At 33.4% G+C, this 24165-nt stretch overlaps 1 protein-coding gene across 12 annotated transcripts in view; it reads right to left on the bottom strand.

The window, feature by feature from the left end:
* The window catches only part of PHLDB2 (pleckstrin homology like domain family B member 2), a 142492-nt gene that overhangs the window by 59480 nt on the left and 58847 nt on the right, over positions 1-24165 (bottom strand). For 10 of the 12 annotated variants that reach the window (XM_031959645.1, XM_031959644.1, XM_031959643.1 and 7 more), the window contains 4 exons: positions 23001-23144; positions 21373-21510; positions 8677-8805; positions 3006-3161 (listed from right to left, as the gene is read on the bottom strand). In XM_031959645.1, the coding sequence (XP_031815505.1) occupies positions 3006-3161; positions 8677-8805; positions 21373-21510; positions 23001-23144 (567 nt within the window). The remainder of the gene's footprint in view (positions 1-3005; positions 3162-8676; positions 8806-21372; positions 21511-23000; positions 23145-24165) is intronic. The other 2 variants (XM_031959648.1, XM_031959653.1) reach the window with 1 other exon arrangement.

Raw genomic sequence — 24165 nt, 5'->3', positions numbered from 1 at the left:
GAAAAACAGATAGTAATAGATAACAGATAACCTTTTTGTTGTGTCATTTTTCATACATGTTTGATTCTTCATGACCCCATTTGGGGTTTTCTTGGCAGATAACTAGAATGATTTATCATTTCCTTCTCCAGATCATTGTACAGATGAGGAAACTGAGGCAAAGTTAATTGACTTGCCCAGTCTCACACAGCTAAGAAGTATTGGAGGCCAGATTTGAACTTAGGAAGATAAGTATTCCAGACTCCAGGTCTAGTACTGTGTTACCTAACTGCCTTAATATCTTTGATTAAGATAAAATGGATCCTAAAAGCATAGGTATAGCTCTAGTAGGGACTTTAAAGTCCTCCAGTTCAACTCATTTACATCAAAGATAAATAAACAGGCCACAGATCAAATAGGTGACTTGCTCAAAGTCACAGTTTATAAGTCTATAATTGGAACATCAATTGTGCACTTCATATTTAGTACTTTTACCACAGTACCATACTGCCTCAGAGATTACTTTTAAAATTAAAAAAAATTAACATTCATTTCTTTTAACATTCATTTTACATTTTAACATTATTTCTTAAAATTTTGAATTCTGAATTCTCTCCTTCCCTCCAAACCTTCCCCACTCATTGAATCCTCAGAGATTGTAATGTAAAGATTCAATCTAGTGCAAGAGAAAACTGCCTCTTAATTAGGGAAGATTATGGAACATATTTGGTCTCTCAGGAATCTTATTTTACTTAAGGTCAATGGAATTTAATTTATAAAATTATTTTAAGAAATCAAGAAGGCCACAGGAAATCTCTTTATAGAATATAAAAAACATCATCTTGGGAAACAGCCTTGTTTACAAACAAATATTCCCAGTATTTTTTTTTTAAACTGAGAAGTAAAGAAGAAATCCTTCTCTTCCCATTTTCCTCTTTTATGTTTATCAATGCAATATTGGAAAGGTATACAATGAGAATTTAACCCTAAATTTTGGGCTTTTGTTAGTGAAAGACTGAAAATATGGTTTAGAGAGTCCCCTTTAGTCCTGCCTTTTGTTGTGTAGTTGTGTTCAACGCTTCATGACCCCATTTGAGGTTTTCTTGGCAAACATCAGGGTGGTTTGCCATTGCCGCCTTCAGCTCATTTTACAGAAGAAGAAATTGAGGGGATTAATAGATTTGTCCAGGTTGACACAGCTGGTAAAATGAATGAGGCTGAATTTGAAATCAAATCTTCCTGACTGGAGGCAGTGTTCTCACCACTGTGCATCATAGATATCTAGTTTAGGGGTGGGGAATTTTTTTTTCTATCAAGGACCATTTTGGATATTTATAACATCAGTCTTTCCCTATTTATTAATGATGGACTCAAGGTTCCTTATGACAAAGGTAATGACATTTTCTCAATATGTCTTCAAATAATTATTCATCATTATTATTGTGATTCTGCGATCCTCCTAAAGTTATTATGAATTCTTCTTCTTCGTTGAATATATGATAAAAACCATAACTAACAATTAGTAGTCATTATAAAAGCAGCATACAAAATATTTTACATCAATGACATTATGACTGCTTTTGTTTGGTGAAGTCAATGGTACTTGTACTTTCTGTGATACTTTTCCCCCCAAACTTTTTAAAAAAATTATTATAGTTTTATATTTACAAAATATATACATGGCTCATTTTTTCCACATTGACCCTTACAAAATCTTCTGCTCCAAATTTTCTCCTCCTTCCTCCCACCCCCTCTCCTAGATGGTAGGTAGTCCAATACATGTTAAATATGTTAAATTATATGTTATATCCAATATATATGTATACATATTTATACAGTTATCTTGCTACAAAAGAAAAATCTGATCTAGAAAGAAAAAAAACCTAAGAAAGAAAACAAAAATGCAAGCAAACAACAACAGAAAAAGTGAAAATGTGTATGATGTAGTCCACACTCAGTTCCCATTGTCCTCTCTCTGGGTGTAGATGACTCTCTTCATTACTGAATAATTGGAACTGGTTTGAATCAACTCATTGTTGAAGAGAGCACATCCATCAGAATTAATAGTCGTATGGTCTTATTGTTGCCATATATAATGATCTCCTGTTTCTGCTCGTTTCACTTAGCATCAGTTCATGTAAGTCTCTCTAGACCTCTCTAAAATCATCCTTTTGGTCATTTCTTACAGAACAATAATATTCCATAACATTCATATACCACAACTTATTCAGCCATTCTCCAATTAATGGACATCCATTCAGTTTCCAGTTTCTTGCCATTACAAAAAGGGCTACCACAAACATTTTTTGTACATGTGGGTCCCTTTCCTTCTTTAAGCTCTCTTTGGGATATAAGCTCAGTAGAAACTCTGCTGGGTCAAAGGGTATGCACAATTTGATAACTTTTTGAGCATAGTTCCAAATTGCTCTCCAGAATGGTTGGATTCGTTCACAGTTCCACCAACAATGTATCAGTGTCCCAGTTTTCCCACATCCCCTCCAACATTCATCATTATCTTTTCTTGTCATCTTAGCCAATCTGAGAAGTATGTAGTGGTATCTCAGAGTTGTCTTAATTTGCATTTCTCTGCTCAATAGTGATTTAGAGCACCTTTTCATATGACAAGAAATAGTTTCAATTTCTTCATCTGAAAATTGTCTGTTCATATCTTTTGACCACTTATCAATTGGAGAATGGCTTGATTTCTTATAAATTAGAGGCAATTCTCTATATATTTTGGAAATGAAGCCTTTATCAGAATCTTTGAATGTAAAAATGTTTTCCCAGTTTATTGCTTCCCTTCTAATCTTGTCTGCATTAGTTTTGTTTGTACAAAAACTTTTAAACTTAATTTGTGATCAATAATGATCTCTAGTTCTTCTTTAGTCATGAATTCCTTCCTCCTCCACAGGTCTGAGAGATAAACTATCCTATGTTCTTCTAATTTATTTATAATGTCATTATTTATGCCTAAATCATAAACTCATTTTGACCTTCCCCCAACTTTTAAAAGACATAGTAGTTACCTTTCTATTAACAATGCTCCTTTGATATTCAGCTACTTCACGTAAGAGTTGTTGGGTCAGCTTCTCTTTCTCTTCATCTAACCGACTCTCATGCTCCAGCTGCTGAAATTCTAGATCTTCAAAGTGTTTGCTTTCTACGTCCAACAGATCAGCATCCTTTGAGGAAAAGGAATGGAGACAACAGCAAAAACACCAGGATTGACTAGAACCAACTTTAAGTTTACCAAGAGATAAAATCTTAGAAAGCAAATCCACTTTGCTACAAACTTAACTTTCAAATTACAAATTACCGACAATGGTCAGAATATAATTTTTTTTTATTTTTGGAGAATTAACACCCGATTGGAAGATAACAGATTGAGATTGCAACAAGTGATTTGTTTATTCTGTTTGTTTTTCCTTCACAAATTTTCTTCCATGATAGAATGGAGACAAGAAGAAAATATGAATTCCAATGATTTATGTATTATGAACAGAATCCAATAAAAGGAATAATCATCTTTCTGGAAGGCTAAAAAAGTCATTTTCCAAATATAAAATCCTAGTTATAAACATTAGACATACTATAAAGAAATTATTCTTCATGCTATTTACAAAGTCTTTTCCCAATAAAAAAAATTGGGGGCAATTTGAGTGTAAATGAAGGTAGATCAAGAGAATATGGAAAGCAATTTGTAGTAGGATGGTAAGGATGAAGAAGTGATTTTTCTCTTTATATGGGTTTGGGCTTTTTTTATTCTCTCCCTTTCTAAAGTTCTAGGCATTCTTCTAATGCTTCCTTTTAAAAATGCAAAAATAGCACTCATAGTATTGGTTCAAAGCTCTATATAAGCATAATGGCTTATAAAGTTGGTTAAGAAGACACGACATAAAATAAAAGAAAGTCATTCTGAAGATAGGTCTATTTATTCATTTATATTCATGTACTTCTTTTTTGATAAGTCTCCAAATTTTTAATTCACAAAATTCTCATCTTGTTTATATATTTCTGTTTTTTTTTCCCATGACAATTTGCAAAGAAATTGAATGATTAGGACTCAAATTTGCTATTCCCAAAGAATATCAAGATACATAAATTGGTCATCTTATAATAAAAGATAGGCAGTTAAAATGTCAATTTAATGGATAGCAGAAACTTGATTTAGGAATAGGTGATATAGGGATAAAAAGTTTTCAAGTTTTCAACTTAAGACAAATAAATTGTGGTATTTATACAAGGGAAGTTCATCCTACTTCATCAGAACAGGTTGATGACCAAGGCCTGCCATGTTATCCCCAAAAAGAGTTTTATAATTCACAGAACCACTAAGTTAATAATTCATTTATGGGGGAGAGGTTTAAATCATTTTGTGAAAATAAGAATCTACTATGTTAGAATAGCTGCATCCAAAATTACAATCTTGTTTGAGATTTCTTCTGGGGGTGTCTGATGTAAGAGTTTATTAAAGTAGGAAATGGTGAAAATAAATGTTGATATAATCTGTGCTGCAAATGAAAGCAAGTTGCCTGACAATTTAAAATGAGAGGCAGTGTTGTGTAATTAAGAGAATACTAAATTACATTTCAGGAAGACCTGGATTTGAAACTTGCCTTCAAGATGCTATGTTATACTGAATAAATCATGTCTCTATGCCCCAATTTATTCATCTGTATAATGAGGGAATTAGACTCAATGGTTTATAAGGCCCCTTTAAGAGTCTATGATTCTATATTATAAGGATTTTTTTTTCTTTGGTGAAGCAATTGGGATTAAATGATTTACCTAGTGCCACAGAGCTTTTAAGTATCAAGATTCTGAAATTGCATTTGGTCTCAAGTCCTCTTGAGTAAAAGGCTGTTGTTTTATCCATTGCACTATCTAGGTGCCACAAGGAATTAATTTTTAAAAAGAAATGGAAATTGAGGCAAGAATAACTTAATTGAGCAATTTGTACTATGTGTCCCAAGAAAGCTGCAATTAAATTATAAATTTTAGTTAAATAACAATCAGAATGATAGATTTAGAGATGGAAACAATGGAGAAAATCTAGTTCAATGCTTTTGCTTTATATTTGAGAAAACTAACGTCTTCTCTAAAGTATTATAGAATAAGCAAAGGAGTTAGAATTTCTCCTGACCCCAAATTGAATGCTCCTTCCAAGTCTCACTGAAATGCAATGGTACTCAGGGGCAGTTAGATGGTGCAGTGAACTGTCCTGATGAGCACTAGCTCTGATATCAGGAGACCCCGAGTTCAAATCCAATCTCAGATACTTAAACTTCCTACTAACTAGGCAAATCACTTAACCCCAATTGCTTCAACAAAAACAAAGCAAAAAAAAAACAAAAAACAAACAAAAAAAAAAAACTAAAGGGCAGCTTAAAGGCAATTTGGAACAACTCTTTCATCTTATACTTGAAGAAACTGAGGTCCAGAGATGATAAGTGACATGGCTACATAGTTAGTAGATAGCGAAAATGGGATTTGTACTACCCCAGTCCATGCTTCGACCTTCACATTCTTCTTTCACCAAACCAAAGAACTATAGAGGTTCTGTTAGGTACCACTACTCAGCAATTGTGGGAATTATACTACTTCCTTTGTTATTTCATCCATATCTTAATGGGGTCTTTTTTGTCATGGAAAAACTTCATCAGAGTTTCCATATTCACTACCATAGCAACCACAAGCCATTAAACCACTTATTTTTGGCCAATTTCAACTGGATCTATGTCAATAACTTTGAAGTGAAAGGTCTTGGATTCTTAGTGACTTGGATACATAAATTGTATGCATATCATCATACTAATCTCTAAATTTCAGCTCAAGATTTCTAAAAATAAAAGAAAAGGAGGGAGGGAGGGAAGGAGGGAAGGGGAGAGAGAAAGATAGAGAGGGGGGGGGAAAGAAAGGAGTGAGGAGAGAAAGAAGGGCCAATAATAGGCCCTCAAGGAGGGTTATTACTTCTTAAAATAACTTTATTAAAATATTACTATCATTGTACTAAAGTTAGTGGTGCCAAAAAAAAAAGTCAAAGTAGATGGTGTTCTGAATTTAGGAAGATTTGTTTTCCTGAGTTCAAATACACTGTCAGATAATTAATAGTTGTGTGACCCTGGGCAAGTAATTTAACTGTGTTTGCCTTAGGTTTCTCATCTGTAAAATGAGATGGAGAAGAAAATGGCAAAGCACACCAATATCTTTCTTTGCCAAGAAAACTCCAAATGGGGTCACGAAGAGTCAGACATGACTGGAAAATGACTGAATACCAATTTAACTTACTGAATCTGTGGTTAAGTTAATAAAGTCCCTTTATTTTAGGAGCATTTTGAAATGTTTGAAGTTGAAAGGGAAATGAGGTTGAAGTCTGTAGCATAAATGTATTATCACAAAATGAGCTAACCTACTGATTAAATTAAAGAGGTTGGTGAATGGTGGACTGACTCTAGGACAACAAGATTAAAACATCCCTTGATATCAGGGAAATAGATTTATCACATCTATGTCAGTTGTCTTTCAGAGAAAGGGCTTTTATGTCAAGAGTTTCACATTGTTTCTTTGTGGGAAAGGAAAGGAAGGGAGTCCTGGACTTTGTATGATACAGAGTTAGGTCATCTACATTCACTTCCTTTCTGTTTGTAATCAAGATCCCTGAGAACACTTGAAAAAAAGTTATGAGACACTGCATAGAGCCTAGAATAAAAGGAGCAGTATTTATGTCAACTCTGTGTTGACATTATATTAATAGACTTGATAAAGTATTATATTGATAAAGAATATTAATGGACTTGATAAAGTATTATTTGAAATCAATGTTCATGTAAAATAAGAAAACAACTAGGTAATGGGATGGACAGAATAAGAAATTAAAGGAAAGAGTAAGCAAAAGGTACACAGTCATATATATTTACTGATCTTAAACAAGAAATCCCAAGTTCCATGACAGAATTGTCACTATATATAATCTTGAAAAATAAACATTTCTGAGAAGCAATGGATAAGCAGAAATAAGTTTCCCAAATCATTTTTTTTAATTAAAAAAGGGATTAAGAGTCTTAGGATCTAACTAACAGATAAATAGAACAAAGTACTTTCAAAAATCTTATTTTCTATATTTTAGGCATGTGTGTATGTGTGTATGTGTGTGTGTGTAACACAGTTTTTCCTCTAGAATTATGGTCCTGACACATCAGCAAAGTTTCAATTTATTGGATTATATCCAGCTTTCCACAATAATTGACTAAAGGAGGGCAATTTAATTTTTGAATCTATTTGGAATAACACTAGTTAAAGCAGTAGATACTACACTCTTTATTCAGCATTCAAGTTACTTGAAATGAATGCCTTTTAAAAAATCAGGAAGCTCAATTGTAATATTAAATTACATTTCTGTTAAAGATTTCTTACCCTACTGAGATTCTAAGAGGTGAATGATTTAAATTAATGATAAAAGTTCACACATTGTTAAAAAAAAAAAAAACAATCTTAAGGAATTTCTCAATAGCTGCTGTTTTTACAACGGCTCACTTTTTAACTTTCTAAAGAGAGAAAAATGTGATACAATGAATAAACTAACTTTATTTTTCACTGATTAATGGCTACTCTTCTGGGGCTAAATCTCTTTACATCATAATTTTGCTTTCAAGACAATGTATTTCTCCAATATTTTAATTCAATTTGTTCTTTATGAAGAACAAAATCTGGCATTCATGTTGCAACAAAACTTTAAATTTTGGGAACATATCTGTGAAAATGGGTGGGCATCTAATTTCATTTTCATCTATACAAAATCAGCTCAGTAGAATGCAAGATGTTTGAGAACCAATCTCATCTTTTCCTTGTTTTCTTAGCACTGAAACACGTCTGGCACAGAATAGGAATTTAAAAAATAAACCAACAAATGAATGAACACTGGGGCAATATAATATTCATGGAATCGAATTTTAGCCAATACAAGTTAGACTAGACATTTCTATGGTGCAGTAAGGTTTTTTCAAGCAATAATAGCTAATGGTACAATTTGAGAGCACTGAATAATACTGTGTACTCTGGTGTGTGGCTTAGATAATAATGATTTTAGTGTGATGTCACTAGAAAGCTAAAAGAAAAGAAATAAACATCAAAACAGGTGAAAGATAAGCAGTCTGAAAAATGGCTACTTTGGGGACAGATTACAAAGCAAGCTTAGAAAAATATTAAACAGCCAACATAGCAAACAGCAATCACTACACAGCAAATAGGAAACCCAGGGTAACAAGTGTCAATTATTAACGCTAGCTAATTTCAATGCTGGAATGCCAGGTATCAGTTACAATTCCTGAACAGCTGTGACTCCTAACTAAAACCGACATAGGTTCACCCAATGTCTCAGCTCTAATATACTTTTGCCTTCTAAACTAGGACACTAACCAAAAAGGCAGGTTCTTTTTGGGGGGACATGGGGAGGAGATGAGAAGTGGAGAATCATGAGTGTTTCATGATTTTCATTTTGGCTCCTTAAAAGCTCTATTTCCATGGTCACCATGCACTTCAATGATGTATTCATTAAACCAGCAGACAGCTAAGGACACATTTTGCGCTATGATCTACATGAGTGAGAGGAAATTGGACACTTAAAAAAAAAAAACAAAAAAAACAAAAAAAAGGAAAATTTGAAAAAATTTAAGTGGTGCATTCCTGTTTGCTACTGACCCTCTTCAGTTGCTGCTGTAACTGTTCCCTCATGGACTCAGGGCAATTGTCAAGCTGGGTCTTCTGCTCGGAGTATATTTCCTGCAGCCTCTCTAGTTTTTCCCTCTCAGCATCAAGCTTTACCTTCTCCTGAAGTTCAGAAAATAGAAGAATAGAATTACCTTAAACTCCCAACCAGGAGTGAGTAATCATTACCGGTGTGGATGACAAATAAAAAAGATGAGCCAGACAGCTTGTGGGAATAGAAATAGACTGTTGTATTAGTTACTGGGACAAAGCAGCATAAAGGTAACTACAAGGTGGAATCATACACCTTTGATTCAGTTGTTCCTTCATTCTTAAATTTAACAGTCTGATTAGCAGTAGTCCCACCCACCCCCTTTCTTTCCTTACCTCTCCTTCCTGCTGCCCATCTTTAAAAAAGGAAGTGGTACCAATAAACAAATTATTCTATAGTCAGTCAACAAAAAAAAATCCCACAAAAAAATGAAGACAAAATAAATAAAACAACTTTGCAGAGAACCACCTACTTATGTGTTCCAGGCTTAAAAGACAATGGAATTTATACCACATTCCTGATTGAAATTGCATTTTCTCAGGAAACAAGCAGCATATTCTCTTGATCTAAGATGTGTACTTTTAGAAGTTCTATGAATTTGTTAATGCCACTTGTGTATCATCAGAAAATTATTCATTTTGTAAGTTAAAAGCTTGAAATAGTTCAAGGCAAGTTTCCAGACCTAGCTTATGAGAAAGAAAAGTGATTTTTCTGGAGGAGGGAGAAGGGAGGGGCTCATGCAAAGAATTTAAAGCTAGAAAACCATAGAGATAATTTGGTTGATGGGGGTGTTAACCTAGGGTCAATCAACTTGCTTTTTTTTTTTTTTTTTTAAGTATTCTGATAATAGAGTTGATTTCTTTGGTAAGTTTACATATTTAATTCTAAGAAAGGGGTCCATAGGCTTCACCTATAGCCAAAGGGGTAGATGATACAATAAAAGATAAAAAAAAACCCTCATCTAATTAAATATCTTCATTTTAAAGATGAATAAATTCAGCCCAGTGATGAGAAGTGACTTGCCCAAGCTCAAACTTCCATACCAGGTAATCAGGAGCAGAGCAAGGATTTGAAAGCAAGCATTCCAACTTCAAATTCAAACCTATTTCCACCTCAGCAGTTACCTGAGTCAAGTGGCAAGAGAACTAGTGGAAAATATTAGTAGACAAATTAATTTCTGTTACTTTTCTGTGAGACTGGAAAGATAAGAAATCAGATGGCATCCACATCAGAAGACAGAAAAGTGAAAGTGTGAGATTGACTATGAAGGTAGAGGTGACTCAAAAATTGCTGGTGCTATCAAATATCAGAAACACAACCATTAGAAGAAAAGCCAATTATGATTTTGTCTTTGTGACTGGAACACAGTAAACAAGTAAATGTTGAATGAGTTGAATAGAATGAATAATCCTCATTGGTTGTAGTTCTTCATTCTTAAAGAGGACCAAAATGACATCACTATGTTGAGTTACAGTGTTTCTGATTGTGGCTGATCAGATACAAGATAAGAATGCTCTGCCACAGGTTGGACACAAATAGTCCCTATGAACATATGGGTTGGATTCTCTAACTTTGAACATCTCACGCTTCTTCTGAGTTAATTCAATTATGCTTTGCTTATAGAGCACAGTATCTTCCCTGATGAGGGCACGCCATGCTAGGCAGTCTTGTGCCAATGTTACTTATGTCATACAATCAAGTCTAAACTTTTAAAGAGAGAGCTTGAGAGTATCTTTGTATCGCTTTTTCTGATTACCTTGTGACCACTTGTCCTATGTGAGTTCCCCATAAAATAATCTTTTCAGCAAGTATACATTTGTCATTTGAACAATGTGGTCAGCCTAGCAGACTTGTGCTCTCTGCAGTAGAGTTGAAATGTCTGGAAGTTTTAATTTGAGAAAGGAACTCAAAGTCTGGTACCTCATCCTGCCAGGTGATCATCATAATCTTCCCAAGACAATTCAAATGAAAGTGATTCAGTTTCCTGGGATGGCACTTATATACATACTGTACAGGTTTCACAGGTGTACAACAATGAAGTCCGCACAATGGCTCTGTAGATCTTCAGCTTGGTAATCAGTCTAATACCTTTCCTTTCCCATACTTTCTTTCAGAGCCTCCCAAACAAAGCAATGCATGTATCAATTTCATTATCAACATGAATATCCCTGGAAATTAATTGTTGAATATATGATATTTGTGTCATAATTCCCTAGAAATTATTATTTTTTTCCTTCCCTTATACGTTATACCAAGGTAAGTAAACCTTTCAAAAGAATGAGGAGAATAAAAGATGGTAAGAAAAACATCACTTTAATTCATCTCATCCTAACCATACTTGATATGGGATGATGTCATGATGTTGGCTTTAATTGATACCACTAATAACCTTTTTGAGAAGTGGGGGAAAGAAACCACTTGCAGTATACTGGTATTTGCCTTGAACTCTTTACCCCTATTAAGTACAAACAACCAATACTGAAGCATCTTGGACTTCTCAGCATTACTCTTGATCTCATTCTTGGTGTCAGAAGCACTCAAAGCATCATTAGCACTAAAGGAAGCAGAGCTAACAAAACAATTACCAATTTACCTTTCTCGTGTTTCATTTTCTCTGAAAATAAGGAAAGATAATAGTCACAGGATGTCCCTAAAATCTTAGTGATTTTTTTTTTTAGTTTTAATAACTTAAACATTTAAAAAACTCTGATAACTTAAAACTTCTCAAACTTTAAGAAGTTTACAATTGTACTGAGACTGGGGATGCTGTATAAAGGATCAAACTATAAGATATTGCTATAAGAGGAATCCCCTTACTGAAATTGCTTTGTTCAAATTGTCTTTATTATACTTGAAGAAAATTTTCTAGCTTTAAAAGAAAATGTTGTTATAGTTTAGCATCACAATGATATTAATAAGGATAAGAACAGTGACTGAATTAGTGATCATGGTATCAGGCTATCCTGGGTGAGAAAATATTCTTTGCCAACTTAGGTTAAAATTTTTCTATTATTCAGAGGGTTTCTGAGGATACTGAAATGTTAACTGACTCACTCTAAGTTACAAATTCAACACGTGCTAGTCAGGACTTGAACCCAGGACTTTATGGTTCTAAGACTAATTTGTTATCCATGGTAACACTGCTTCTCTTAATAATAGGATATTTTTGAAATTTATATTTGTTTTTTTGCAGCACTTCCTTTTTAAATTTCTTACACACACACACACACACACACACACACACACAACCTTGGAGTTTGTTTTAATTAAAGGGAAAATACAGCCAGAAATTTCTACAAAGTGTTTTTGTTTTTTGTTTGTTTTTACAAATTCAGACTTCATAGTCCAATAACTATGACATTTTCAAAGAATAATTGATGCCATTTTTGTCCAAACAATGTTTTGGTCTTGAGTGAGAAATTCCCAATTCTTCAAGCGTTAAGAAATAGAATAACCTTTACCTGATTTGATAGCATTTCTCCTTTCCATTTTCTAAATCTTTTTTTCTTTAAACCATAAAATATGATATTTATGTCAGATCCCATCACAATTACCCAGAAATTACTATTTTTTCCTTCCCTTATACCTGCCTGCTATACCCCAACATAAATTGCTTCAGGGACTGATCTGTATATGTCAAATAATTCTAAGATTTAGAATGAAAAATTTACCACATTGGTTTTCTATTTCCTTCTCCAGAGGATACCCTCATTCTAAATTTTTTCTTGATAAAAAGGTAGTTTTGTTTACCCTGTCTACATAGCCACATTTTGGATTTAAGACTGATTGATTAAAGACAAGACAATAAATAGTGGATACTCAAAACTCTATTTTTGCAGAAATCAAACAAGAGAATTCTAACTCCTGGAAATTGAGGTTTTTCAGTCTTAATAGGTCTGGGAACTAAATCTTAACATACAGATCCCAAGGAAAATTCCCTTGTACTAATCTGCATAAATACTAAATTTTATCTACAAAACTATCTATGCTTCTATATGATTTAATGATGCCTGTGACGTCTAATGTCAAAGACAGATAGAAACATTTACTCACCTAGAAACGTTAATTCCACAGTATAAGTTGGTTTCAACTTATGACTTTTCAGATTGCAACTTAAAAAAAATTCTTTTTAAAGGTAACACACTTTTTGGCCTTGTATCTAGGATGAAATGTCATTTACTCTTTCCTTGCCATTTCCCATTGTTTAAGACCACTACCTGCCCTACCCTAATAGCAGATAGATTTCATCTAATAATTTATCTCTATTTACATCTATTATTAACATCTTATTGTCATGCTTATTTTTGTCAGAAAGGCAAAAATGATAGAGAAAGGTTATTCCACTATAGATTTTAGTTCAAGCATCAAAGAACTAGTATTTTTTGAGTTTAAACCTTTATTCAGTCATTTAAAAAGCAACACTACTTAAAATGCATAGTTGTCTTGGTTTGTAAACAAATTATTGTTGCTATCAAAAACACCTTCATAACTTAGAGACCACAGCATGATGCTAAGCAACTAAAAACAAACAAACCAAAAACTATAATAAATAAAAAGAATACCTTATATTTACATAGCAGCTTCTTTCTGAGAAGATTCAAGGCCTTTGCAGTTGCAGACAAAGGGGTAGCTAGGAGAAGAAAGAAAGCAAGTACCATAGTCCCTATTTGTGGCTTCATTCAATAAAGCTCAGTCAAAGCAATAGGCTATAGAAGAATGCAAAGAGGAGAAGTAGGATCAGGACAGAGAATGAATAACAGGTGGACAACTGCCCAACTTACAGAAGAAGGAATATCACTCCAAGAAACCACTCAGGTACAGACACTGAGCCAATAAGAAAATAATACTTCTCTCTTCTATTTATAGTTCAGGAAGTTCTTGCAGTTGTGAAGCTTAGTTTAAACAGGTGATTAGAGAAGGAAGTATCACTTTCCATATGAGAGGTAAAACAGATTAACTTTTGAGATTTATGGTCTTTGATTGTTTTTTTTTTTTTAAACAACATAAGATGCTAAATTTAGCTTTTGAAAAGTGGAAACAAATAAAAACATCTATTCTAACTCTGGAGGAAAAGGCATTTGGGCAGAAGTCATTTTCCTGGAAATGAATACTATTTCCATCACTTTACTTTCCAGACTTTTTTTCCTTTTAGAAAAATGTATCTTTACACACATTAAAGAAGATTTTCATTATGTAAAATATAACCAAAAATCACTACATGAAATCATAAAATATTATTATTGCACAGCTTATGGTTTATTTTTAGAGTATAAATTATCTACATTGTTTTTAAAGCTATTCTTTTGTCTATTATTACCTTCTGATATTTCTTTTATTGTCTTCTGTGTATTTTCTTTAAAATGCCTCAATGCCCTCCTTTTCTTTTCTTTTTGGGAAGAGGGCAGTACTTTGCTAACCCTCTCTACCTCCATTCCCATAAAGAAAAGAAAGGAAAAAAAAACCAGAAAACATAACCTTTCTCACCGATGTGCACAGTCAAATAAAACAAATCCCCATGTTGGTCACATATAAAAGCATATGTTCTACACTTCAACTAACTCCGTCACCTCTCTTATAAGGCATTAGAAATCTAATGATTTAAATGTTTCTTTATTCTCAATCTCCAAAACACTCAGCTTTTTGTTTTGTTTTGATAGCATCTTAAAATTTCTTAGGGAAGATGTGGAAAAGCCTATAAGTTTTACTGGTTTCTTCAAGATATAATACTTTCCATGGCCATACATTTTTTGGTTAGATTAAAAAAAAAGATTCAGGTGGTATGAACTGATAATTATTGTTGTTTAGTCACTGCCAATTGTTTCTGTCTCTTTGAGACCTCTTTTGGGATTTTCTTGATAAAGATACTATTAGAATGGGTTGTTGCCATTTTAGCTCTAGCTCATTTTACAGATAAGGCAACTGAGGCAATCAGAGTTAAAGTGATTTGCCCAGGATCCCACAACTTGAAAGTGTCTGAGGATAAAGTTGAATTCAGGAAAATGATTCTTCCTTTTTCAGGCTTGATACTCTATCTATTGTACCACTTCACTGGCCCAAACTAGTAATAGCTACATTTAATTTGTCTTAGAAAATAAGGTTCTGCATTTTCAGCATTGCAGTATTTCAACACACATTTGCTCCCCTATTTCTAGATTGCTACTTTCTCTACCCTCTCTACATCACAGCCATTTTTCTTAGTTTTGATGAATAAAAGCCCTATTTTTTTTTCTTCATAACACAATGCTTATCATATAACTGGGTAATTAATAAATTTGTGAATATAGACATACTTTCTTTTAACAATCAATGATTGAGTCATTGACAGGGAAGTTGGATGTGTCATTCCCAAGCATGCTGTAATATCCCAATAGTTGTAAATGTTAATCAGGTACTTCCTAAATTTCTAGCAAAACCTCAGAACCTCAACTTATAGCCTAAAGATATTGGTGAAACTATCAATACACAACTTTATAGAATTTCAAACAACCTACATGTGCATTTCTCTTTGATGAATTAATAAGCATTTATTATGTGCTTATTATTTGCTGGACATCATGTTAAGCGATAGAAATACAAACAAAAGCAAAACAAAGCCAAGAACCATAAACCAAAACCAAAAATCTCACCCCTGCTCTCATTCTAATAGATTAGAATGTGTGTATATTTCCAGGTACACACAAGAAATACAGAAAGAGTATAAGAGTAATCAGAAAAAGAAAGGCACTAGTGGCCAGAGGGATTAAGGAAAGGCTTCTTGGAGAAGGCTGTATCTGAATCAAGTTTCTATCTACTTAAAACTCCTTCAGAGCTCTTACAATATCTGAAGTGGAAATACAGAGACCAGAGCGGGAGGGAGTTATCACAGCAAATTCTCTGTGGAAAATAAGTTCTGCTAGATAAATCAAACCACAAAATAAATAAGAAAAAAGTTAAGGAGGTAAGCAAAATTTTAGAAAAGTTAGGTATGATAGATCTTTGGAGAAAATTGAATGGAGGCAGAAAGGGGTATACTTTTTTCTTGGTGATAACTGGAACCTATACAAAAATTGACCATGTATTAAGAGCATAAAAACCTCAAAATGAAATGTGGGAAGGCAGAAATAGCAAATGCATTTTTTTCAGATGATGCAATAAAAATCACATGCAATAAAAGGCCAGAGGAAAATAGACCAAAAATTAATTGAAAACTAAATAATCTAATCCTAAAGAATGAATGGGTGAAACAACAAATCATAGACACAATCAATAACTTCATCTAAGAGAATAATAATAATGAGACAACATACCAAAATATTTTGGATGTAGCCAAAGCAGTTATTAGGGGAAATTTTACACCTCTAGATGCTTACTTGTATAAAATAGAGAAAGAAAAAATCAATGAATTGGGCTTATAACTAAAAAAGCTTAAAAAAAAGAACAAATTAAAAACCTTCAATTAAATACAAAATTTGAAACTTTGAAAATAAAAGGGGAGATTAATAAAAATGAAAGTAAGAAAACTATTTAATTAATAAATAAAACTGAGTTGGTTTTATGAAAAAAACTAACAAAATAGGTATACCTTTAATTAATTTGATTAGAAAAAGGAAAGAGGGGAAATAAGTTCTGTCATTGGTTTAACTTACTCCATTTCCTGAAAGAAAATATTGGTTAATAGATAAGCCTCCTACCCTTTGAGAGATTGTATCTGGAAGAATATGAAAAATCTCATAGGATTTGTAATATTTTTCTTGGAAGAAATTCAAAAGGACTTAGTCTCAAGAGAATCTGATGAAGTCCTAAGGCAGGTAAATGGAAAAAGTCACATTTCATAATATCATGGGGTTTCAAGTCCCAGGTTTCAAGGACTTGGCCATTGCATTCTCTCCAAGGACAAGGGAATTCTCGAGTCTCAGTCATTCTAAATCTAAGCCTTCTTTCATGAGTATACAGCTCTTGTTCAGAATAGCCTTTCAAATAACATTACACGCCGTACACCAAGATAAGGTCAAAATGGGTTCATGACCTAGGCATAAAGAATGAAATTATTAATGAATTAGAGGAACATAGGATAGTTTACCTCTCAGACCTGTGGAAGGGGAAGGTCTTTATGACCAAAGCAGAACTAGAGATCATTACTGATCACAAAATAGAAAATTTCGATTATACCAAACTGAAAAGTTTTTGTACAAACAAAACTAATGCAGACAAGATTAGAAAGGAAGCTAAATAAACTGGGAAAATATTTTACAGTCAAAGGTTCTGATAAAGGCCTCATTTCCAAAATATATAGAGAATTAACTCTAATTTATAAAAATCAAGCCATTCTCCAATTGAAAATGGTCAAAGGATATGAACAGACAATTCTCAGATGAAGAAATTGAAACTATTTCTAGTCATATGAAAAGATGCTCCAAGTCATTATTAATCAGAGAAATGCAAATTAAGACAACTCTAAGATACCACTCACACACCTGTCAGATTGGCTAAGATGACAGGAAAAATAATGATGATTGTTGGAGGGGATGTGGGAAAACTGGGACATTGATGCATTGTTGGTGGAGTTGTGAACGTAATCCAACCATTTTGAGAGTAGTTTGAACTATGCTCAAAAAGTTATCAAACTGTGCATACCCTTTGATCCAGCAGTGTTACTACTGGATTATATCCCAAAGAGATTATAAAGAAGGGAAAGGGACCTGTATGTGCACGAATGTTTGTGGCAGCCCTTTTGTAGTGGCTAGAAACTGGAAACTGAATGGATGTCCATCAGTTGGAGAATGGCTGAATAAATTGTGGTATATGAAAATTATGGAATATTACTGTTCTGTAAGAAATGACCAACAGGATGATTTCAGAAAGGCCTGAGAGACTTACACGAACTGATGCTGAGTGAAATGAGCAGGACCAGGAGATCATTATATACTTCTACAACAATACTAGATGATGACCAGTTCTGATGGATCAGGCCATCCTCAGCAACAGATCAACCAAATCATTTCTAATGGAGCAGTAATGAACTGAACTAGCTATGCCCAGAAAAGAACTCTGGGAGATGACTAAAAACCATTACATTGAATTCTAATCCCTATATTTATGCACACATGCATTTTTGATTTCCTTCACAAGCTAATTGTACAATAATTCAGAGTCTGATTCTTTTTGTACAGCAAAATAATGTTTTGGTCATGTATACTTATTGTGTATCTAAGTTATATTTTAATATATTTAACATCTACTGGTCATCCTGCCATCTAGGGAGGGGGGTAAGAGGTGAAAATTGGAACAAGAGGTTTGGCAATTGTTAATGCTGTAAAGTTACCCATGTATATATCCTGTAAATAAAAGGCTATTAAAAAAAAAAAAAACAAACAAAAAAAAAAAAAAAACAAATAACATTACACAAGAAAGAAGAAAAAAGGAGACTAATAGATGCCAAATAACTCAAAGGAGAAATAACCAAGAATTCCAAAAAATGAAGGACAAACTTATGAAATATTTCCAAGTACTATGAAGAAACAAGTATAGGGAACCATGGCATCAGAGAATTGGAGCATCCATATAGACATATAGATGATGATGAAGGACATGGTGATATGTTTGCTTCCATGATAAACATTTTATCATGCTACTTAACCAAGTTGCATCTGTGACTAGTTAGCACAGGACACTAGTTTTCACTGGTACTTTAGTAAATCATAAATATATCCTTGGAATATAAAAAATTCTATGAATGTCTTTGCCAATTTTCAATCAAGAAAGGAAAGATAGTGAAAAGAAGGATGAAAGTTGGTGTATATAAATAAGTGTGTGTGTATGTTTATATATGTATGTGTCTCATATATACATAAAATACCTATCACACAGCATTCATATGTAATAACTTGCATACATATGGGATGATAAAGAATTAGAAGAAGCTTTAGAGTATAAACAAACATATATATAGCAGATGGTGGGGCCTGGATCTGCCATTAATAGGGGCTTAATGCCTTTCATTTATTATAATAATGTATGATTTTGAGCACCAGGACTGGAATCAGGAGTTCAAATCTGGCCTTAGGCACTTACTACTGGGGTAATGCTGAGGAATTCACTTCATCCAGTTTGCCTCAGTTTCCTTATCTGTTAAATGATCTGGAGAAGGAAATTTAGTATCTTTGCCAAGAAAAGCCCAAATGGGGTCACACAGGGTCATGATTTACAAAATGTGATTTATAAAACATATTATCATATTTAATCCTTACAACAATTTAACTTGAGGCAAATCATTCAACTTTTTCAGGCCTAAGTAATCTTATTTGTAAGATGAAGGGGTACTAGAGTAAGTAATCTCTGATCTTTTCCAGATCTCTAGTATTACACAATTTATATAAATTTATACAATACACACTTGCTTATGGTATAATATATGAACATAATGCATGTATTATATAGATTATTTATGTATGTTTGTTTATATATGTATGTACATATATATACCCGCCCAATCGATATTTCATTTAATTCAGCAATAAGAAATGACATTTACATAGGTTGCAAAGGACTTGTCTTTTTAAAAAATTTGTATCTGGTGAAGTAGAAGTGAAAATATTATCATCTTTTTACACATAAGGAAACTGGGTCCCAAAGAGATTAGATGAACTAGTCAGTGGTCACTTAGTTAAGTAGCAGAACTGGGATTGAAACCCAGGTTTCCCCTGACTCCAACTTCTGTACTCTTTTTATGGCCTCTCTAAATTATTATTTAGTATTATTTTGTCCTTTAAGGCTTTGGCATTAACTGAAATTATAATAACAATTACTTATATAGTATCTTCATTATACAAGGCACTGCTAGTGCTTGGGGATATAGAGATTCATTACAATGTGGAGGATTTAATGAGGGAAAACAGGAAAGCACATAACTGTGACATAAGAGAAGCAGAATGAGGTAAGTACAAAGGAGAGGAACAGGCAAAATTCTCTGGGAAAACTGAAGCAGAGAGCACATTCACCTGGCATGTGGAGACTGGTGCAGGGGCCAGCTGGGGGACTTCATGGAAGAGGCCAAAGTAGCATGAGTTTAGGAGTGGAAGAAACCTCAGGGATCATTTAGTCCAATTGCTCATTTTCCAGATAAGAACATTGAAGTTCGAAGAGGTTAAGAGATCTGTTCAGGAGGATACAGGTAATAGTAAGCACTGAGATGAATCTTAGAAAAAGAAAGATTTCAGCAGACAGAGAGAAAGAAAGAGAAATGGAAGGTTCTGAGTAAATAAATATAGGTGGGAGAGAGAAGAACAAGATCAGGTAACTGAAAGAGGTCCAGGTTTGCTGGAACATAAGAATGTGTGACAGGTAGAAATATGAAATAAAGTAGACTAGAATGCACTCGTGAGATGTCTCAATTATCTTAGTGACAAAATGAAGTCCATGGAAGTTTTATTAATCCAGAAAATGATAGCTATATTTGTTGATTAGGAAGGTGATTTTGGCAGCTATGTGAAGGATGGATTGGAGAGGGAAGAGAATACTTAGTAGGTAGGAGGTGATGAAGATGTAATTTAGAGTGGTGGCAATGTGAGTGGAAAGAAGGGGGCCAATGTAAGAGAAATTGCAGAGATAGAAAAGAGATATATTTTATAATTGTATATTTAAAAAAATAGGAACAATGATTGGATGTTTTATGGTGATGATGCATTTGGTTTGTTGATATTGAGTTTGAGATGTCACTAAGACACACAGGTAAAGATAACTACATAAATATCCACACATCTTCATGTGCATGTACATACATGCACCTCCAATCTAATTAGTACATATATAATCTGATTATGGAGGGAGGGAAGAGAAGGGAGAGTACATGAAAGAGAAAGAAGCCTACTTCCTCTGTCTCATTTCCTTCTAATGGCTATAAAGGTGAGCAGCACAAAGTGAAATAAATAAAGGTAGTGGTTGGGTCCTTTTCCCTCCAGTTTGGGATCTACACTGCTTATGAGCAACCTTTTCCAGTGAAATCTCCAATCAGTGATTCAAGGGTACCTCTCACCTACTGCCATGTCACTTACTAGATTTTCACATTCCTCACTTAATATTGAGGAGTGTACTGAGGAACAACTTAACTATATTTGCCAAGATCAACTCACCTACAATTGATGCCTCCATACTAAAACAAACACCCATCTTTAAAACAAATGAAATTGAAAAATGTGATTCATAATTGTACAATTTCAAGTTTTAAAGGTAAAAAATACCAACAACAGAGAATTACACCAAATAATACATCTACTATTTGGACCCAAAGAAATAAGAGTTAATTGTTCTAAAGAGACAACATGACTGTTATGTACACCAGCTAGTAAAACATCTTTTTCTCTGAGCTGGATAGATGAATAACTCACTCAAATTGTACCTTCACTTCATCATTTGACTTAATCCATCCCATATTATCCCATATGTATGTTCTAGAGTCTGTCTAGATAGAGTACTGTCATTATAAGAATGTGACCAGTAATGGAAATCAAGAGGTAATACATCCACTTTTAACATCTTAGTGAATTTTTAAAAAATTGAAATGTCAAGTTTAATAAAATACATATAAATATATCCATGAGACAAAAACTGCATTTGATCAGTAATAGAATCATTTAAGCTTTAATTTGTTTTTTTTTTTTTACCTTAGTCTTTTCCCCAATGATGTTCTTTTCAAGTTCTGCTATCTTTCTATTTAGATGATCCAATATCTCCTTTTCTTTCATAAGTTCAGCAGTTTCTGATTTCTGTTCGCCATCCAGAAGGGCGCATTCCATATCCCCCTAATAACACAAAATATTTTCCAGAGTTAACTTTCAAGAAATGAGATCACAGACCTAGAGTTGGCAGATGTTATCTAGTTCAACACCCCTCATTTTACAGGATAAGAAAACTAAGGTCCAGTTAGGTAATCACTTGCCCAAAATCATATTAGTGGTAAGCATTAGATATGAATCCAGATTCTAATTTCTAGAGTCAATGCTTTTTTATCTCTCCATTTACACCACCAAACCAAGAAAATCTTGATTGAGACAGCTTGTTGTCTCAGCTATATAGTCAACTATATGAAAGTTTTGAGATCTGAACATAGTTATTTTATGGAAAGCTATTTTTCCTTTTACTTTATATTTCTTCTGCCTACTCTTTGGAATAGTAACCTTCAAATTTTAAATTTTAGGACTCTATTACACTCTTTAAAATTATTGAAGACCCCAAGAACATTTGTTTATGGGTGTTATATTTATTGATATTTATTATATTAGAAATTTTAAAATGGTAAAATTTAAAATACTAATTCATCTAAAATAACAATAACAAATCTATTATATTTTACCATAAACAACATTTTTAACAAAAAATAATCTTATTTTCCAAAAAAAAACAGTAAGAAGTGATTTGACATAATTTTGAGAAATATTTTTAATATTTGGCTTTTGCATTCAATCCTTTGTATTGTTTTTAGTCAGTCTATCAAGAAAATTCAGCTTTACACAGCTATATAATTATATAACAAAGAAGACTATTTTAATAGGAAAAATGCAATTTAAGACTATTATGAAAATAATTTTGACCTTGGGATCTCCTGAAAGGGGCTCAGGGATGTCCAGGGTTTTGATGGCCATCCTTTGAGAACAGCTATCTCAGAAGATAGTCATAGCATATTATATCAATTTCTTGTATCTAGGCTGAGCACCAGCTAATTTGAGAGCAGTTACATATATCTTGGCTCTCTTTGCTAAAGTCAAAGTGAAGATCGCACGTAGCCTGGAATGAAAGTACAGGATTCCAAGCAATGACAAATGTAGGAATGTTTCTAGGGCTTGCCAGCAAAGACAAGTAAAAGTAAGACAAGTAAGTAACTTCTTTATTTCCTTAAAAGTTACATATATAATTTATTAAGGAAAACTAAAATAAAAGTGGGTGTTTTAGCTATAGGACCCCAAAGGGTAATCTTATACTATACAAAAACAAGTTATTGTATAAAAGGTATTAAAAAAATAAAAGCTTGACATCTTTGCCTCAATCTGATTCACTAAGACATCTGCACTCTTATTTTGTACTTAGCAGAGACTCAATAAATGTGTACTGCTGATGGTATTGAGCTGGTGTCTTCATTTGGACATCATAATTTCACCATAATAAATAACAGCAAAATTTTAACCATTCTCTTCACTCCCCAGAAAAAGAAAACCAAAAAAAAAAAGAAAAGAAAGAAAGAAAGAAAAAAGAGAAGATGAATAGAGGAAGAGAAATGAGTTCATCTGCCTCCTACCTCTCTGGAGGATTCATCCATTTGATCAGTGAGATCTTTAATCTTTTGTTCAAGTTCCTCAAGGTTATTTAGTATTACCATTCGGGCCTCTTCCATGTGAGCCAACTCCTGACTTCTCTGCTCATCATTTCCACTTTCAGGTGTCTGTAATTAATTCACACAGAAAGAAACTAGTTAAAACTCAATGCAATGAGTCCCCCATTAATAAGAGGGCTGTGTTCCAAAAGTTCATTTGTAAAGCAGTTCAGGAATGAGGACACAGTTCATAATGTTATCAATAGTGGCCAGATTCCCAATTAACCCACCAAAGTCTATTTAGAGTCATAGAATATTAGGATTGGATCTTAGAGGTTGCCTGATATAATCTCTTCATTTTGCAGATAAGGGGACCAAGGCCTAGGAATGTTAAGTGACAGCTAGTTGAAAGTCCAGGGCTAATATCCTGATTTCTCAACTCTCATCCCAAAGTTCTTTAGATCAGCAAGACATGCCTTGCAGCTTCAGAAGTCCATGTTAATACAAGTGAAAAAGCCTTTTCTAAGCATTCCGCTTGCATTTAGTGCTGCTCTATTAGGCTCTATTAGCTAGGGCCATCACTGCCATCATCATCATCATCATCATCATCATCATGATTTCAATAACTGCAAAATTGCAAAGTAACATACGTTAATATAGTTGTCTTCATGAAAAAAATGTTTCCTTTTCTCCTCTGAAGGTGAACCAGAAGAACCAACCTCAGAACTTTTGATAGAGAAAGCCATTATTAATAATTTTTTAAAAGTATTGAATGAATTTTTTTTCCTGTTTGACTACATTTCTAGTTAGACCAAACTAGACTTATAATTATTCCACAACTTAAAGACTCAGGGGTTATGAGAGGTTGAATGATTTGTCTAGTAACACAACTATAATATAGGAGAACTATGATCTAAACTTAGCTTTTCCTGACTCAGAGATCAGCTATCTACGTTGGCATTTTGCCTCTTCTGAAATGTTTATTGTTCAAGAACTGGAATATTTGTTATTCTCCCAATTTAACACTCAGTAAAAACAGTAAAATGAGGATCTTAATGAAAGTAACAATATATTTTCCCTTTTTAATATCAATCAATAAATAATTATTAAGCTCCTATTATGTGTCAGGTATTTTGCTAAGTGCATTTGT

The sequence above is a fragment of the Sarcophilus harrisii genome, chromosome 3 (assembly GCF_902635505.1).
Source record: "Sarcophilus harrisii chromosome 3, mSarHar1.11, whole genome shotgun sequence".
Taxonomy (NCBI): Eukaryota; Metazoa; Chordata; class Mammalia; order Dasyuromorphia; family Dasyuridae; genus Sarcophilus; species Sarcophilus harrisii.
Note: the sequence above shows the minus strand (reverse complement) of the source record. Positions and strands in the feature narration are given on the sequence as shown.